We start from the raw sequence: 20,013 nt of genomic DNA, 5'->3' as shown, positions 1-20,013 counted from the left end.
CATGGTTTGTTTAACCAGAAAAAAATCTAAGACAAGTGGTTTGTTTACCAGAAAAAAATCTAAGACAAGTGGTTTGTTTACCAGAAAAAAATCTAAGACAAGTGGTTTGTTTACCAAAAAACGTTCTAAGACGTGTGGTTTATTTTAGAAACTGTTCAGCAATTGCAATAAACCCCTTTTTACTCACGTGTACCGAGTCAAACTTCATATTCATAATCTCTTTGAAAACAAATATATATTTTAGTTTTAATTTAGTAAAACAACTTCTTCATCAGTGTGTATAATTATGAAACAAGGCAAGTGAACATAAAAAAAACCTGCACACAAACTTTTCTCAGGATTCAGTTTTAGATGAGTAAGTACGAATATCTTTAAATCTTGTAATTAATATCATTATAAAATCAAGAAATTTTCCTATTTGTATACACAAAATAATAGGTTGACTAAGTTTCGTAAAAAAGAAAAGCAGTTGCCCTTAAAATAAATTTTTTTGATGTAACTCCTGAAATGCATTTTGCTTACAGATGAAAAAAAATCAAAATCATAACACTGAAAGACAAATCAATTTATAAATTTTATTCTGTAAAATAAAAAAAACAAAAAACTTTTGGCCTTTTGGAAAGTTTATAATGTCTGAATAGATGTAATTAAAAAAAATATCAGGCCTGTAGAATTTATTAGTCATTTTGTAAGACATTAAATTTGAATACTTTGAACACGAGATGGTTCCAACTGCATGAGTATGACCACATCCAGAAAAAACACAGGTGATTTCACCCGAGTCACTGTCCATTTTCCATATCCTCACACAGTTATCCTGTTGAAATAAGCAATAGTTCAGACAACAGTAAAAATATGTCCTTGTGGGTTCTTTCAACTAGTAATTATTATATAATTTGTTAAAATGAGATTATTTGGTTGTAAGTGTCACAACTGAATATACTAACCATTAAAAATTTCAAAGTAAATGTTCATAAAATCTATTTACAACAGTGTCACAACTCCAACCACCTGTGACTTACAACCGTATGATTAAATTCTATTCAGGCACCTCAAAATATTATTTGAAAACAAACACAGGTGAATGAAGTTTGTTGCACTATCCTAACACAGGTGAATGAAGTTTGTTGCACTATCCTAACACAGGTGAATGAGGTTTGTTGCACTATCCTAACACAGGTGAATGAAGTTTGTTGCACTATCCTAACACAGGTGAATGAAGTTTGTTGCACTATCCTAACACAGGTGAATGAAGTTTGTTGCACTATCCTAACACAGGTGAATGAGGTTTGTTGCACTATCCTCAATGAATCATTTTTTACCACCTAAAGCTTCATACGTATAAACCTTTTTAGCATACTTTTTAATGCACAGAGAAAAAGAACAATTTATTTAGTCATTTAATTTACTAAAAACAAATAAGGGAAAATGGATGTCACAATATTAAAAATATAATGATCAGCAAACTATTTATGAAAATTGTGGTGATACTCTCTCTCACCAGGATGATGTATGCCCTATTAAAATTTTATCTATGTTTATCCAAAAATATGAACTGCAGTCAAGCAAGTTCTGTTGATCAGCATTTCTCAACCTTTTTGATATTAGAGATACCTTGTTTCCTCCGTAAAATGCAAGTATAATGAAAAAACATTACAATTTATACGTGCAATTAGTTTTTTTTTTCTCCAGGAAATCCCACGGACAGACAAACAAGGTGGTTGTGAAACCCTTTTGTAGATAACTTACATACAAATACTGACTCTTAATTCAATATACAAGAAACAATATTACCTTAGAAGAACTTGCCATCATGTAAGGGTCTTTTGGAAACACATCCAAAGCCAAAACAATATCCATATGACCCTTTAAAAGCTGGCAACTAAATGTATCCAGTTTGTACACTTTTATGTTTGAACTGTTGGTGGCTACAGCAAGGTGTGTATCTTCAGCCCCAAAAAACTTGATGTCTAGGATATCATCATTGTATCCTACAAACTGGAAGAAAGTAAACTTCATTAACTTTAAAACTATCATTATTAATATAAAAATCTGATTTAAAACAAGTAAAGATGATGTTAATATACTGTCTTGTCAAAAATATTCTAACAATTCTTGAACATGCAACTTGACCCAACCAGCATGTTGTAGAAGACAGCCCATAGAATTTAAATATATAGGTCAGTAGTCTTGAAATGTTCAAGATGTCAATACATTTTAGTCTATCCCTCCTAGCATGAATTTGTTGTTGTGATTGGACAAGAGCATATCACCTGGTATGAAATATTTTAAATGTTGCCTTGAAATGTTGGTCAACAAACTGTATCAATGTTGTCTAGTTGACAAGGCCATTGCCATGCATGCTTGACATCACAACAGAAGCTTGCAGTCCACAATTGTTTGTAACACAGTAAAAACAAGCTGACTTACTAAGGCCTACTTTACAAGCATTGTTAGAAACCTTGCAAGCATTCTAAGCAAATTTTATGCTGAAGTTAGACAGGTACAAATTTTATTATACATTTATTGGCATGATCACATGATGAAGGACTGTTACATTTATAAAATTAAACAATTTATAAATGTTATTGATGTATTAGTGCTTCTTAAAGTTATTTGTTATGTATGCATAGAAGTGCAGATCATAGTTTTCCCACCATCAACAACTAGCCAAGCTTTGACATAATAATGGAGATGAACTAAATCATACACAATGGTGCAGCATAAAATGGCGGGGCCTCAACGTGAAAATCACTGGTCATTTTGTAAAAAAACTGAACTTAGAGCTGACTTGGGCAGCCCAGGGTTCTACCCTGAGATATTTCCTACCTTTCTAAAATAAACTCACCCGCTTGCTCATTGCCTTGACAATGGCTCTGCACAAAGGATTTATTGTCTTTTCTGTAGCAAAAGTGGCTACAGGGTTTTTAAATTTAGTAGTTACTATGGTCCCTGGGTACAGTCATCTTACAAAGTTAATATGGGCTTGTGTAAGCTCCAAAACATGAATTGCGAAGTATCCCTGGCTTCCATGCCATCCTTGTTGTGTTTTCAAAATTCTGTGGGCCTCTGACATGTACCTGGATATGTTAAAAAAAATTCGGGGCCACCCCTGTGCCACGGGGACATTTGCTATGTCATTTACCACACATAACTGCTTGAACTTAGATGAAAAAATGATCCTCAGAATAGCAGCAGTTATTCAGACAAAGTCCGTTCTACAGTACTTGAACAAAATAATTACTAGGACCACCTATAAGATTACAAGTGTTGATACTTTTGGCAGGAAAGAAGTTTATAAATAACATAATATAAATAATTACTAGAACCACCTCTAAGATTACAAATGTGGATACTTTTGGCAGGAAAGAAGTTTATAAATAACATAATATAAATAATTACTAGAACTACCTCTAAGATTACAAATGTGAATACTTTTGGCAGGAGATAAGTTTATAAATAATATAAATAATTACTAGGACCACCTCTAAGATTACAAGTGTGAATACTTTTAGCAGGAAAGAAGTTTATTGATAATAAAAAACAAAAGTATTTACTACTTGTACAGAGTAATTATAAAGAAAGCTCCATACTGAAGTTTATTATAAATTAAACACTTCTTGTCCCAGGGGAGAAAAATTTCACAAAAGGCATACCAAGACTTATAAATTTTATTCAGGAAAGTTTGAACACTCAACAAATTCTCAAACTTAACTTTATGCCAGTATCAGGCATGATTTACCACTTAAAACAAAACAGAATCATTCTCTGTGGCAGTGACTTCTGTAAGTTTAATGAATTCATAAATTTGTGTCGAGATAAAATATAAACAGAAAGAAAAACTACCTTGTTATATCATCCAAGACATATTCAAGTTGAGTTATTATTTTAATTTTTGAAAAGTTTCAAATGTAAACAATTACATATTTGTCTTAAAATTACCAGCTCTCTTGAAAACAGTATAGTGCAAATCTCCACACCTTACTTACAGTTGAAAATTATGGAATTATACTCTTTCACTCATTTAAGTTGTTTCTAAACTGTACAAGTTATTTCTCAACAATATAATGTAAAAAACAATCACCATTTTTAATAATCACTAACAAAATAACTTATTAAAGACATTTTTTTCCCCAGAATGCTACTTACCTGTTTTATGAGTGAAAAGTCATCAAGGCGAAAAAAGACAATGTTGTGTTCGTAAGTCACAACACTTATTGTGTTGAGCTTAACATTGTAAGTTGCTTGCATTATGAGAGAACCTTCAGGTAAATTAGCACCCGAGGATGCTACAAGACAGCTCTCCTGTTTATGTACAAGCTGACCAGACTGTGCATTCCAAACTTGTAAGATTCCTGTTTATTAGCAAAAAATGAACAAAAACTTACAAATCTTGAACTGTACATACAACAGCAATGACAGTTAAAAAATAAAAATAATTGTTTTCATTATTATCTAAAGTCTGCCATATTGATTGGTTTCAAAAAAATGTTACTCACTATTATTGAAAACAAACAATAGTATATATATATATATAAAACAAGTACATTGCACACAAAATATTTTGATGGATTACAGCAAGCACATTCACTCGCTATGGAACCACCTCACAGAATATTTTCAGTATGTTTGTTTCAGCTTTCATTGTCAGTTTTAATAAATAAAAACAATAAAATTAAATAAATAAGATAACAGTCTTAACAAATGGAGAGTAATTAAAGTTAGTTCTTTGGATCTGGTTCAACACTGCATTCTACATTATTACACAGCCATTATTGTAACTTTTTGTGAATTTTGAACATATACTACTATTTCAAAAATGAAGATTTAGAGCTGTGTTAGCTTTGTGCATTTTTTCGCCCACGAGTTTATTTAATTCAAGATTTTTTTTTAATGTATAAACCTACCAGAACTTTCAAATAAAAGAGCTTGCTCATTCATAAGTTGAGGCCAAAGAATAACATTAAAAAAATGCTAAGAAACTGGTTTAAATTTTATAAAAATGTTGTAGTTTGTACGGAAATCATTTCATATTGGATTAAAACAAGTGTTAATTACAATACAAAGCACATGCATGTTGTTACTGTAAATATATACTGTAATATAATGTATAATTAATTAAAAACAAATATTTGCTAAGATTATTTAACAGATTTCCTTCATGTTTGTTCCCAAAGAGCTAAAGAGAATATAACTAAAATACAATGACTATTTTTAGGCCTTTTACATTTTAAGAACATACAACTTCATTTTGCAAAAATTGCATTTAAGTTTTTTTTTAGAAAAATTTAATAAAATAAATAAATAAAAATGAGCACATTGAATTAAAGGAATGAAGTTAGAGGAGATTCAGACTAGTTGCAAAATAGTCAAAATATACCTTTCTCTCCAGCTGAAATAAAGAAAATGTTGTCAGTGGTGACACCAATCTGGCATAATCTTCTGTCTTCTGGCACCAAAATGACAGACTCCACAGACTACAATGAAACCAATTAAAATATTCTTAAACATGTCTTTATAATGTTGCCCAAGTACAAATTTTATTAAGTTGTGAAACAAGAGCAACTACATGAAAAAAAAAAAAAAGAGGTTAAAAGTTGGTTTGGCCTTTGGAAAGAATATTTAACACTGTAACATTAAATATGTATTAACATATCCCTCAGGAGCCAAGGAATGTGTTTACACTATGATTTGTTGAATATTAAAAGTAAGTTCAATCCAGAAACTCCCAAAGAGGGTGGTTTTGGATGTTTTCATTTGTTTACTGATAAATGTTAAGTGAACTACGGTATCCTCAAGTCTCCATACTAGTTAGTACTAAGGTCTACCCGCTGGGAGTAAATTCAGTATATATCAATAAAGCCACATTCTCAGCATCATTAATTAAGCAACTGCCAACATTTTATACTTCTGCTATCATCTTGTTATGTTTAGCTTTCAATTGAGATATGATTGATTTCAGCTACGACTGGGTAGGGAAGGTCAAAGCATTACGATATTCAGAAGTAGGATGAGCAGACAGGAACACTTTGAAAGAAGCTACAGGCATAATATTGTACTCGACTTGCTGCACAATATCTACCAATGTGGTTCTAAATGGTTCCTGAATACTTCTTTGTGTCATTTGGAGACTTCCATGCTTCTTGTGCTTGGCCATTAAGCTTGTGATGCACTGACAGGTTTCAGTCACCTTGCCATTTCAAATCACTTTTTGTAGCCCCAATGCTAAAAGAGTGTGGGAAATGCCTTCTTTTTAGCCAATAAACATGTCAACAAATTTCAGTTCAAATTAAGAAAAACTAGATTGGGTAGTTTGTTTTCTTTCCAACAAAAATGTCCCACACTGGCTCGTGAGAGGCCTGTTAAAAAAAAGTACTTGCAAAATACTACTATAAGTATAACTTGTTCAGGATAACACTTTAAATGTAGTTTTATCTAAACATAATTACATGTGTCCCAATAGTTGGTTTGATTGTATACTGATTTAGCACTGAAACTTGTAAAATAAGTTATCTGGAATTTATGTATTAATGACTGTTCTTGTACAAACCCATGCTCTTTCAATTTAATTTTTTTCATTGTAGCTTTCTAAATATTATTTCTCTCGTGGCATTTGACTTTTGGCATCTCAAGATCCACTTCTCACTGTATCATTTAATAAACATGCATTTGACATTACAGTTTATTAAATTAACAAAGCATATTTCCAATACAGGATGGCCGAAAAGTCTGGAACCATAGACACTTCAACACATTTTACAGAATGCTGTCCTTGTAATTTGAAACAAGTTTGGCTCAACAGCAGGATCAACTCAACCTTTTTCCCATGCTCTGACAGCACCATAATCAATCACTACCTGAAATTAAGAAAAGCTGCATATGACCTACAGTTTCAGACTTTTTGGACACCCTGTACATCATGTATCAAGATCACTTTTAACCGCTTCCCTCACCAGATGGCTTACCAAGACCCACCTCTATTATTTCTACCAACCTCTGTTAATTAAACAGCAGAAAATCTGTCCATCTTAAACAAGTTGCAATAGTAGTAAAAACCAAAGAGTGCAATTACAAATAACATCCACTCTCAATTGTGTAACAAGTCTGTTGTTTTGTGTATGTAAATACACACTCCTACAAACAGATGTAACTACACTGACTGACCATTTTGTTAAGCACCCTATTTCAATCAATCATGTAACATGCTAGATCAGTGGTTCCCAAATTCTGAGTCACAAGAGATGTCACTTTGTGTTACTACATAGCATAAACAGTCCCACCCCCGAGTTACAAATGTCCCACCTGGCTAATCAGATGAGTTATAAAGTGGAAAACTCTGAGAACCCTTGTACTAGATGACTGCTTGAAACCTACAAACACGATTATGTATTTACATCATAGTTAGCCTGAATGAGAAGAATAAGAACAAGGATTGCTATGAATGTCAAAAGGGCATGAAAATATGTCCTTGTTATTAAAGTATGTCCCTTTTCTTGATTGGCTGTTCTGTCATACTATTTAAAAACAGACATTTACAAAAGAATAAACCTGAAAATGGGAAAACCTTGCATCCAACTGCTGGTGACAATTTGAGGGATAAGAAGGACAGGCTTGTGAAGTGTAATAGAATTTAGAATGTGTCCCAACTGAACAACTCCTTGAACAGTGGTCACGAGTCAATCATCTCCAAATGTATGGTACAAAAGATATTACAAAATTTTTCATAGTCAAAACACTTTATCCCAGATTAAAACAGGAAATAATGGTGCTTACAGTGCAAAACTATGAAAAATAAACAGGAAACAATGGGGCTTACAGTGTGAAATCACAAAAAATAAGTGATTGTAAGCATAAAATGTAACCTAGTAAGTTGCATTTTACCTTTCTTCTGTACTGATGGTAGAACAAAGATATAGAGAACAACATAAAGATACCAGTGCTCCAAATAATTATTTCCTGTAAGGAGTAATCACTCCCAGAATACTGTAAGCGAGAATAATTTTAAATTTCTTTACAAAGTGCAGGAATAACATTTTGTGATAAAAAGTAATTTAACTAATTATGAATTATTTTCTTATTTCAAAAGGCAAAATTTGGCACAGGATTAACTTAGCAAATTAAATCACCAGATATAGTCATAATAAAAAAACAAGTAATGAAAATACAACTTTTTATTTATTTTTTTACACACAATTGGATCATTCACAAGTGCACCAACAGAAACTTCTAGTGGATAGAGTGTGCTTATTTTTGCAGCTCTATTGTGTGACCTGTGCACAACTTGCGTAGAATTACAGAAAGCTACAAGTGGTCATTAACTACTGTACTACTGTTAAAGAAGCAGGAGCTGTATTAGTTTTTCAACAGCAGTAAAACAAGTTTTCAATATATATTTTTTAAATCCGTAAATGGCTGATTTTTTTGTCAGGAATTACACAGGTACACCCCTTATGTGGAGTACTGGACAATTACTGCAAGCTACAATGCGTATAACAGTGTTGGAAACATTCTCGTGCAAGTGACCAGATACTAATTCCATTCTTTTAGAATAACATCTCCGGTTTATCTCGATATTGTTGATGAGCACACTAGATTTCATCCATGCTCACAGTTTGAAGAGCATGACAGTGATCTTGGTAGTCAGTACATCACTAGGTCTCAATCTGATTCAACATCTTTCAGGTGAAACAGAACACTGAATGTGCCAATAATCTTCTGTTGACATCTGTGAACCTATGGTGTACCCTGTTACTCAACGAATGTGCCACCATAATCTTCTTCTGACAGTTGTGAACCAAGTGTGAAACATATTCAACAAAAAATGGACTCCATGTGCCACCATAATCTTCTTCTGACAGTTGTGAATCAACTGTGAAACATATTCAACAAAAATGGATTGCATGTGTCACCATAATATTCTTCTGACAGTTGTGAACCAAGTGTGAAACATATTCAACAAAAAATGGACTCCATGTGCCACCATAATCTTCTTCTGACAGTTGTGAACCAACTGTGAAACACATTCAATAAAAAATGGATTGCATATGCCACCATAATATTCTACCAACAGCTGTGAACCATATTCCGCAACAAAAGGAATACAATCTAGCAATACATACTCTGTCATCTTGTGAAGTCTGTGCCATGTCAAGTTTAACCTAATATTAGGTGAGAGTCCTAATACAGTGATCAGTCATTCTACATCTGTGTAAATATACATCTGTAGTAGGAGTTACTGATATTTTTTTGAAGGAGTTGCATACATTGTATTCATTTATTCTAGATAGTGCCATACATAGGTATTTGGTATTTTCACAAGAAATTACACATCTTCACAAACAGCTATGAATGTCTTTCGATGATGAAACTATTAAAAAAAAAGCTTCAAGTGGAATGTAGGTGTGTCAACAATATTTACAAAATAAAGTTACTTTCTACACATGTAAGCAACACAGAGTACTTACCTCATAAACTGGTATAGTCTTCAAAGACTGAAAGCTTGTCATATCCCATAATAAAACCACTTTATCTCGACCAGAACTGTGAAAAGCAAAAACCTGGTTAAGCAAAATTTCTCTAAATACAGTGGCATATTGGTATAATACAAAGTAATGCAAATGTGACACACAAACAATTCAAATACTTTTAGATTTGATTTTGGAAAATTTGGTGTTGGTCAACTTCCCTACTATTGTTTGTTTATCTTAGAACAAAGCTCCATAATGGGCTACTGCACTGTCTCTGTTGCAGTGATTGTGCTCTGAATTCTAGCATTATAAGCCCTGAAGGTTAATTGGAGGGGTGGGAAAATCTTAAATGTATTTATACTAAGCTAATGTTAATTGATGGCATTTAAAATATTTTATAAATTAGTTTGTGTCCTTATACACTTTTAGTATCTGAAAATACTTAAGGACATCATATATTACCTGATCATTTTATTCCCATCTGAAGTAAACGAAAGGCTTGTTACTACACTGCAGTGCCCTTCCAGCACAGCCAGCTGTCTGCTTGTGTTCAGATCCCAAACGTGGATCTTGTAGTCGTCAGCAGCTCCAATCATCTGCAGTCTGCTGATGTTAGGGTGAAAATGAACAATGCTAAAAAATGGAAGAAACAATCTTTAGAAGAACATGTTTTCATTATAACATAACACTTATATTGGCAAGAAAAACTTATCGTAAGTGGACTGTGAAAATGTTAAAAATATTATCTTGTGATAAAGGTGATAACAAGTAGAACATCTGTAATAACATGTTAAAAGCTGTGTATATATATATATATATATATATGTACACACACACACACTAATAATTATTTGATCTGCATATAATTTTAGATATACATACACTTTATATGATACATGGATATGAACAACAAGTGTATGTATTCAATATAAAACTGTACCTAAACACTCCTTGAGCTCCTCGAAGGTTATGTGTACAATACTGTTTGATAATATCCCACACTTTGATGGTTGAGTCACTTCCTCCAGTGGCCAAAAGAGTAGACGTGGGATCAAATGTCATACATGCCACAGGACCAACATGAATAGACTAGAAAGATAAAAGGATATGTTTGTAACATGTGTTAGTAGTTCAAAACACTAACAAGAATGTGCTAGAAAAACTGAAAGTAAACAATGTGATATTGTGTCATAACCAGACACAAAAACATGTCAAAAAATGTTTTGTGGCTTTCTTTGAGTAATTTCACAAGTCATTTGGAAAATAACCTGTACAAAGGAGACTAATGCTTTCTCCTTGTAGAAGATTTGTTTCCAATTTTGCTTACAGCTGAATCATTCATGTGAATTTCAATTGCAAGAAGCTTTTGTGCTAATAGCTTTTATTTTATAAATCAATGATAACCAACCAAGACATTTATTAGCACATTTTACAGAACCTCAGATGGTAAACTCATTTTAAAAATAAAAACTTAAAATCTTACTTTCCATGTTCGCATTATGGTACCAGTCCTCCAATCCCACTGTCTTAGAAGTCCACTTCTTCCAGCTGTCACCAAGATTTTGTCATCATTACTCACAACAAAGCTTGTTAATTCATCACTACTTTCATCCTAGAATTAAACAAAAGTCTGTATTGTTCCCTAATAACCAGAGACTGAAGTTTTGAAAATACAGTTCAAAAATTATAAAGTTCTATTAACTTAGACATTTTTCATGTTTTTCTTTGAAAAGCCTTTTAGTTAAAATACGCCTTGAATTTATAAACCACTCTTAATGTTTGAGCCAAATTGAAACAGTGATTTATGACTTTGATGTTTGATACTGAGATAACATATGAGCATCATATAAAATGAAATAGCTCTTTAGGTAAACACACACTAGTACTTTAAGTAAAAGCTGAGAAAATTAGATCTTTATAGGTTTCTCATATTTGGTTAAAATAATTGTGTTGATAAAAACCAGTAATTATCTAACATATACATTATTATTTTGATTTAGGAAGCAGATTGTTATATAAACTTACTGTCCCAATTGTTTTCACCACTTTCCCAGTTTCAACTGAAACAATCTGAACTTTGGTTCCACATGCACAGAACATGTGGTCACCATCATGAGTAACCTAGAAGAAAAAGATACACAAATGTACATGACTTTTAACATTTTGAGAGGCAATAAGTACTTTGCACAAAAATATAAATAACAGCATTACAATTGTAACAATAATGAAACAGTAGGCTTTTAGCAACCTACCCAGATACTATGATCATCACCATTTTAATGATTCACTAAAACATAATCTCTTGTTAAAGAATTTATATATCTATCCACGTTTTTTTTAAGCAAATAATAATAATTAGAGAGTACCTTAAATTATACTAGTTTTGATTGTTGGAATTTATTTCATTCAGATTATATTTGCCCTCAAAGCATTATGTATGGTATTTTGTATTTTATTAGCTTAAAAGCGGTATTTATCATAAATGATGCCAAATGCAAATAAACAAAAGTTAAAACAGTGATGATGATGATAGTATCTGTGTAGACTGCATGCTACAATAGCATCTAAAAGTGGTTCTTACTGTAACATTTAATCTCCTAATCACTTGGGGCAGCTAAATTACTCAATATTCCCCTTCAAATGAAAAGTTCCAGTTATGTTATATTTTGGTAACCTTAATTTGTTTTTCAAAAATCCTTTAGTAGCCTTTTTCTGTATGGTTATCCAGTTGATAACATTCATTATACAATAAGGTACCCTAATTTGAATACAATATTTTAAAAGACTAACAAGGAACTTATGCACAAGATCATCTATATTTAAAAGTATCTCTCTAGACTATCTTTACTATCAGGTTATTACCTCTGTGATGTCAGCTAGTCTATGTATAAGAAATGTTATCACATTATTTGAATAAAGGCCCCGTGGAACATCTAAATTGAAAATAAAAATACATCCTTATACTATGACAAACCAAGAAAAACATATTTTCATTAACAAGTAGTTTATGAGGATATGGTATCTAGCTCCAACTGACACCAGGGAAATTACCTTTGAGTTTAAAAGAAAATTTCTACACAACACATACCTGCACATGACCTCCTGTATAGAAAGCTTGATACTTGGTCTCAACTGCAAAACTTAGAAGAAAAAAAAGTATCAATGAAAGTATAAAATTGGCTCTTACTTTAACATTTAATATCTTAATTACTTGAGCAGCTAAATTAAATCTCACCCAAATTCCTTCTGTAATTGTAAGAACAAGTTATGTTTTATTCTGGTAACATGGATTTATTTCTCAAACCAATAACCAATGATTTCTTCATTCAGTTGTTCTGTGAAAGTACACAGATGTTGACTTATTAAAATAACAAAAAATGTAAACTTAAGTAAAGGACAAAAACAAGAACATAATTTTTGTTTGTTTATTTAATTTCATGCTAAGCTACTGAAGAGCTTAGATAAAACCAAATATATGTATGCATATACGAGAGTTCATAAAACAAAACTCTACATTCATCTTTTAAGGTTTAAATATGTGACTAAACAGCTAGTTCAGAGATATTTAAAGTTCATAAATAGCCTATTTTTTACATTTATAACTGAGAAGCTTACAAAAACTTTATTCTAATGTTCAACTGGTAATACTCCATGCTGCATCATTTTCACTAGATGCTAGAATATAACAAGAAACAATGAACTTTAGTGTAATGTTCAGAAAAGTAAACATTACTTAATTAGAATATTCTAAGAACTGTATATAGAACTACTTAAGAAAACGCTACACTACTAGCCTTTGATTGATTAACTGTCAACAAAACGTGACTTAAATAGGTAAAATACTGATACTGATGAAACTTTGGAAGATCTTGGATGTTATTTAAACTTATTTGTTTTGGCTTTTGTTTCAAGTATTGGATTCGAGTAATCTTACTACAAGCAGGTGTTCTTGGAACATTTCTGAAGTGCTTATAACAGAATGACACCTAAATAGCTTTTTAACTAGTAAGCACATTCCACAAAAACAATAACTTCTGATCAGAGTAAGCTATGTACTTGGAGTGAAACTAAAAATTAACCTGGCCATCAGTATAGCCAAGTAAATATATTTTTCTTATATATCTACTTACAATGCTTAGAATTAACTGTTTCATCAGCTGGATACTCTTGCTGTTAATGGCATTTTTGGCCATAAACCCAATAATATCTCAAGAAGATTAGCCAGCTTTGTAAATTTAAGTTAATCCCAAATACAAAATCTAAGTTAACAATGTAAAACAATCTTATTATAATGGAGCTTGCGATGTAAATGTTAAAAACTTTGATCTCGGACACTAGCGCACCGATCATCACCAATCATAACTGGGTATTATTTTTAGAACTAGGCAGTATTTTTATAGCTGAGCAATAAATAAAACATTTGAAATTTCAACAAAAATGATATGTTTCAGATTTAAACAACAAAAATTACAAAAAAAAGGAATAGGTTTCAAATATAAAACAATCAAAAACAAACTTAAAAATAATTATTTGTTTTTTAATGAAAATCTCATGAGTGTTGCAACAGAAAAGCAAGGCACTTTCATTGATAACTGCGTCTACAGAGAAATACTTCAATAAAATCTACTCTGTGATGTAATTCTGTGATGATAGCTCATTTTTATACTAAAATTTCAATAAAATCATTTTCTGATAGATTGTGAACATTATTGAATGCCAAATATGAGTACATTGCTGTAGAACTGTTAGACAATTCCAGAAAAGGCCACCGGCCAAATAGCCTCCTGCAGGAACTAGCAGTTATACCTGTCCAGATGGCAGGTATTTCTGCTAGTCTTTATAATAAAAGCATAATAATAAATGGCAAATGAAATTAAAAACTAATTACATTTCAAATAGTAAATAGTTAACTAATATTATTAATGAAAGCAACAATAAATAAACAAAACATTAGATATTACTTACCATAATACATATAGAATTAATCATGAAACACAAATATATATGTATGTTACAAAGAACTGTTTTTTTTGGGCAAAGAGACAACTGACAATAATTTACACACGCACACACATAACTTAAGGGCAACAAATGACCTACTGGTCTATCTAGGTTGTCCCATCCACTAAACTTAAGTTTAAAGTGAAAGTAAAAACTCAAAGACAGTCCATATTATTCAAACATTTATCAAGCCTTTCCTTAAACTCCCTTAAATTAACTACATCCACCAAGTTTTAAGGCAATCCATTCCAAAGGCTAACTATCTTGTTAAAAAAATAAAGCTTTTTTAACTGAAGATGACTTTTACACTGCCAAAATTTATATTTGTTCTCCCTAGTACTACCATTCTCACCATTAAATACAAAAAAAGATAATGCATCAACACTATCAATTCCCTTAACAATATTAGATGCCTTGATCAGGTCTTCTATAACTCTTCTCTTTTCAAGAGAAAATTTTAAAGTATTCTTGTATGATAACCTTTCTATCCAAGGGGTCATCCTAGTAGCCCTCCTCTGAATCTTTTTCAACAATTCATTGTCCTTCCTAAGGTAAGGAGCCCAAGACTGAACACAATACTCCAAATGTGGCCCAACCAATGACATAGACAATTAAATAATAAACTCTATAGGCTTATATTCAATATTTCTGTAGATGCAACCTAAAATCATATTTGCCCTTCCATTAGCAAGAACACACAGCTTGGATGGCTTCAGAGACTGAATACCTAGATCCTATACCTCTGTAGCACTGTCAAGGTTATTCCCATCAAAATCATACTCATAATTCAAATTATGGTATTGCATATGCATTAATTTGCATTTATTATAATAGCCTTGACAATAATCCTGACAGAATTAAATTATCACTGTTCTTTTCTTTGAATGCTTTTATCAATTAGCTATTCTTATCTACCCTTACCTACATCATTAGTCATATGCACGCTACAAAATCTGCATCATTGTTAGCACCCGTTACTAAATCTCTTGCTGTCAGTTATATCCTCCACCCCTACCTCTGGACAGCATACTCTAATTCTTTTTTCATTATTTACCTCACAGATTATTCTATATACATGCCAAACTAAAGAATCATCCATAACTATATCGTCTATATGTTATTCATTCCCATCTCTATGTGTCCCTTCTGTTTTCCTTCCCTCCTCTAGTTCTTCATCGGCACAAACTACTGGCTAAAATCAGTTACTTAGCAAAACCTGTTCATTAAAATTAAATCCTCTATTTCTAGCTATATTGGTAATGTTTCTAGCTTCCTGAAAGTGTTATTAAGTACTGTATACTTCATATGCAACAGCTTAAGTTAATCTTGAAATAGTTACCATTATCTTTATCTATTGCCTTTACTCTATCTAGGATAGCTCAAATTTTATTTTCCAACTGTCAAATTATACATTCAAATTGCACATCTTCATTACTAGCTTCTTCAAAAGTGTATGCCTGTTGGGAGTTCACAAATAAACTCCACTTCTTGCATCTATCACACATTACAAATTGTAAGCACTTAACAATGACACTACCTTAATCACTTTTACCTGTATCGTTATTACATGCCGCAACTTTCCTTTTACACACATAAAAATATCATCGAATGCATATCACATAGATTGATAGACATTTATATCAAGAATATGATTTTGGAATTATACATTTAGCAAAAACTCTATATGTGTGAAGAGGATAACATTTATTTACAATAAACTTACATTCCATTTCCGTGGGATTTTATGTTTACATACTACCATTAACATTACTACAAAATAACGTTACTATTAGCTAAGGCTTCACTAAACCATAAAAAGCTGCAAATTAGAATATAAAAGGTTTTCAATAATACAAAAATAATTACAAAGTAACAAAAGATAAGGGAAATATTTACTTTTCCTTTAAGTTGAACTTTAAATCTATCGTAGATGCTCCCATTTTTTGCCACTACGCCATGTGGTTTGACCAATACACCACCTGGTGTTCTAAACACAAATGCAAAAAAGAAAAGGAAGAAAAGACGCATGTTGCTTTCAATAATTCATCGATCATTGACCGCATAATTGTTTTTTCATTCAGTAAAAGACAAAAAAAGTTAATAACACGATTTCAGTTACATACAATTAACTTCAACAGTTCATCTTTATTTATAATGCACAACAAAATTTACATAAAGTCAACTACATGTATACGTATTTTTCAGTGATCGTACGTAAATGTATCCACGAAACAAAAACCCTGCGTTCGTGTTTTATAACTTAATTATGCGATACCTGAAGGAAACGGCTAGTTCATAGACGTTTAAAGATACTGGATAGCCATCCCCATTCTACTGTGATCAGAAGAAGATATTCAACCACCAATATCCGCCATCTATGTGGCTACTCCGACTGACTGTCACAGAACACCTGAAAAAATGGATTATGTTCAGGGGAATCGGGTCGAATTTCGGACTTTAAGACTCGAAGCTCGGCACCCTAACCACTAGGTCATTCTCGGTCTTATTTTGTTCACTACAACTCTACGGTTTTACATTCAGGTGAGGTTGATGATCAATCTATGAAAAATTAGTTTGAGTAAAGAAAACTATTCCGCTTTTGTCGTTCATATATATTTGTTCCCAGTGAGTTTGCAATAATTTATGGACTTACAACACTAAGTTACGGGGTTTGATTCTCGCGGTGAACAGAACACAGGTAGCTCATTATGTAGCTTTGCGTTAAAAACAACAACGAAGAAGCGTGTTCATATTTTCAATAAAACCTTTCATATATGTCAGAATACAAAATTTTCTTTTACGCTATGCATACGATATTTTAAATAGCAATCAAGTATTTAATAGCATTATTTTCATGTTTACCGATTCGTTTACTTAAAATAACTTTTTTTAAAGAATAAAATAATAGCTCGTATATTTTCTGCAGCCCAAAACCCTGATCTACAGACTGGCTACGTATACTTGGGTGATTGTTTTGTCGTCCGTACGTACACATTAAGCACATTTGTTCGTGAGACTAACACTAGACTAATTTGCTTATATGTATCTCAGTTAATTCACGCTTCAACAGAAAAAAGAGAAACATTAGAAACGAAGAAAATGGGACAAGAGCTGTACTGATTTTACTTTAAACTGGATATGAGATAAGGTTGATCATCCTAATTGCATCAAATATCGTACAAAATTATTACTATCTAATTTTATATTGAAATTACTCTTTCTTGAAGACAATACAGTGATTCTCATAATAAATGAAAAAAGTCTAATCACTATCACCAATTGACTTTGAAATAACTTTAGCCTACTAGATAATACTCCTGTGTTGGGTCCTACACTGACTGACCACTTTATTAGGACCACACCTAATGTTGGGGTACACCACCTTTTACCACAATAAGATGTGGGTATAATATGTCATAGACCCCACAAGATGCCATCACTGGAACAGAGCTTGTCTGTTACATTGGAAATTAGCAGTTTTTGTAATGTCCTTCGTATGACAGGTTGGAGGTTGTTGTACTTTATAATATTGTTTTATTACTTTTCCCTTTGAGCTTTCAGAAGAAACTAAAGATTACAGCGTTCCTTAATAGCAAACTTATTCCATTTCGATCACAACTGTTGATAGATTCTGGGGGTAAATGTTTCTATTACATGTGAATCCACACCGTGTCCCCTTTGAAAGTCAGATACATCCTTGCATTCAACTATTATCTGGCAGACTAACCACGGTATTATTACATCTCTGCATTCAAAGAGTTTAAGCACCAAATAATGAGCCAATGTATGGGTTTCCTTGTTCTAGAGTAAACTCACGTCTTTAAGTATAAGAGGTGCATTAATTTTTAACCTCGAAGAAACTGAAAATATTTTGATGCAAATTATTTTCTTAAGAAATACTTTTGTTTGAAAGTACAAAATGAAGTGATCCGAAAACTTACAAAACTTTTTTTGACCGATTAGCTTCGATAATAGCTGTATCTGGTTTATTGCACCTTGTTCAATAACATCTCCGAAACAGGTTAAGACGTTGAGTGATTTACTGCTTATGGAATTTACTAAGTTGAAAATTATCTTGTTGTTTTGTGTTTATGTGTTACTGTAACTGAACAAAACTTTTACTTTCAGTTATGCTTAGGTTTTTAACAGAAATTGCAATAACAACTTTACAGCCTTAGTTATGTATTTTATTATAGTTTTATTGAGTTACTTACCCTTCGATACTGTCGTGAGCTCCCAAAGTTACACTAACTTAATAAGAAAAACAAATTGTCGGCTGTATATAACCTGCTAGTCAATCAACAATTTATTATAAAATTATGAAGCAGTATAAGTAGTAGAATGCGTTTTTGGTAATTATTTGTGTTTTCTCTTCTAAACCACCATTAAATAAACTTTCCAGTTTGTAAATGAAAACGAGGATGTTATTGTGGGTGGCTCGGTAAAACTAGATAACAGTACCTGATGATGACAAAACCTTGTCGAAACGTTGTACATTTGCTGTCATGTTAAACTTATATTAAAGTTTTTCTTCATTACCCATTTAAGCCGTCTCCAGCCATTATTAGATAACAGTACATTGACGCCCAGCAAAGTGGCTCCATCTGTTGAATGTTACTAAATCAATGCCTAAAGTACAAATTCCCAATAACTAAGCCTGTGGACTTATAACACTAAACATCGGGTTTCGATACTCATGGTGGACACAGTATAGATAGCCTATTATTTAGCTTTGTGATTGACAACAAACAAATCTAATATCTAGTTTCAATAGCAGGATTTCTTGTATCTTCAAATCATTGATCAATAAATTATTTAATATCCCCCACCCACCCAAAATCCGGTGACTCGGTGATAAGACTGCGGAGCTAGAGCGTTAAAAACCTGATTTTGATATTCATGGGCAGAGCTTGTATAGCTTTGCGTGCAAACAATCAAACAAATATTTAACGTTATCACTACATAAGCACTTTACTATAATTTTTTATTGGCTACATTTTTGCAAAGTAGGCCTAGGTTTTTGTGTTTCTGGACATTGTTTTTAGTTTCGTGCTCTAAAAAAATGCAACATAATAAAATAGGGGAGTTTACTAAACAGTATAATTATTCGAAAGTCGATTTTATTTACTGTTGTTTGTATAAACAACTCTAGGACCCGAGGACCTAGCGGCGTTCAATGTAATAAACTCTAAAGGAAGGACTACTGACTTGAGGCCAGCTGGTGAAACCGCTGATTAGTCATTCATCAAAGTCATGCAGAAGAGATTACAGAGCTTACCAAGTGAGATTCGTACCAAAAACACTATGTGTAATTAAAGGATAAAAAGAAAAGCGACCCGTCATAAGTGTATGCTTGTTCGTTTTAGCAACTCTGTGTGGTACGGTTAACGATGTGAGGTGACTGAGTTCACATCTGATCAGCAACGAGATAAGAAAGTGGGAACGTTAATAATCATTATAACGGATGCAGTTCGTCGCCAGAAATGTGGCAAACGGAGTGTGTTCAATAGATAACGCGTATAAGATTCGTTTTATTCTTTATATC

At 32.3% G+C, this 20,013-nt stretch overlaps 1 protein-coding gene across 2 annotated transcripts in view; it reads right to left on the bottom strand.

The window, feature by feature from the left end:
• Positions 1-16,449, bottom strand: part of LOC106458708 (transducin beta-like protein 3) — a 34,428-nt gene extending 17,979 nt beyond the window's left edge. For both annotated transcript variants that reach the window (XM_013918250.2, XM_022384980.1), the window contains exons 1-11: positions 16,365-16,449; positions 12,556-12,607; positions 11,493-11,588; positions 10,951-11,079; positions 10,408-10,556; positions 9,930-10,100; positions 9,465-9,540; positions 5,381-5,477; positions 4,150-4,355; positions 1,795-1,998; positions 711-817 (exon numbers count right to left, since the gene is read on the bottom strand). In XM_013918250.2, the coding sequence (XP_013773704.1) occupies positions 711-817; positions 1,795-1,998; positions 4,150-4,355; positions 5,381-5,477; positions 9,465-9,540; positions 9,930-10,100; positions 10,408-10,556; positions 10,951-11,079; positions 11,493-11,588; positions 12,556-12,607; positions 16,365-16,408 (1,331 nt within the window). In that variant the 5' untranslated portion in view covers positions 16,409-16,449. The remainder of the gene's footprint in view (positions 1-710; positions 818-1,794; positions 1,999-4,149; positions 4,356-5,380; positions 5,478-9,464; positions 9,541-9,929; positions 10,101-10,407; positions 10,557-10,950; positions 11,080-11,492; positions 11,589-12,555; positions 12,608-16,364) is intronic.
• Between the last annotated feature and the right edge of the window lie 3,564 nt (positions 16,450-20,013).

This window comes from Limulus polyphemus, unplaced genomic scaffold (assembly GCF_000517525.1).
Source record: "Limulus polyphemus unplaced genomic scaffold, Limulus_polyphemus-2.1.2 Scaffold503, whole genome shotgun sequence".
Lineage (NCBI taxonomy): Eukaryota > Metazoa > Arthropoda > Merostomata > Xiphosura > Limulidae > Limulus > Limulus polyphemus.
Note: the sequence above shows the minus strand (reverse complement) of the source record. Positions and strands in the feature narration are given on the sequence as shown.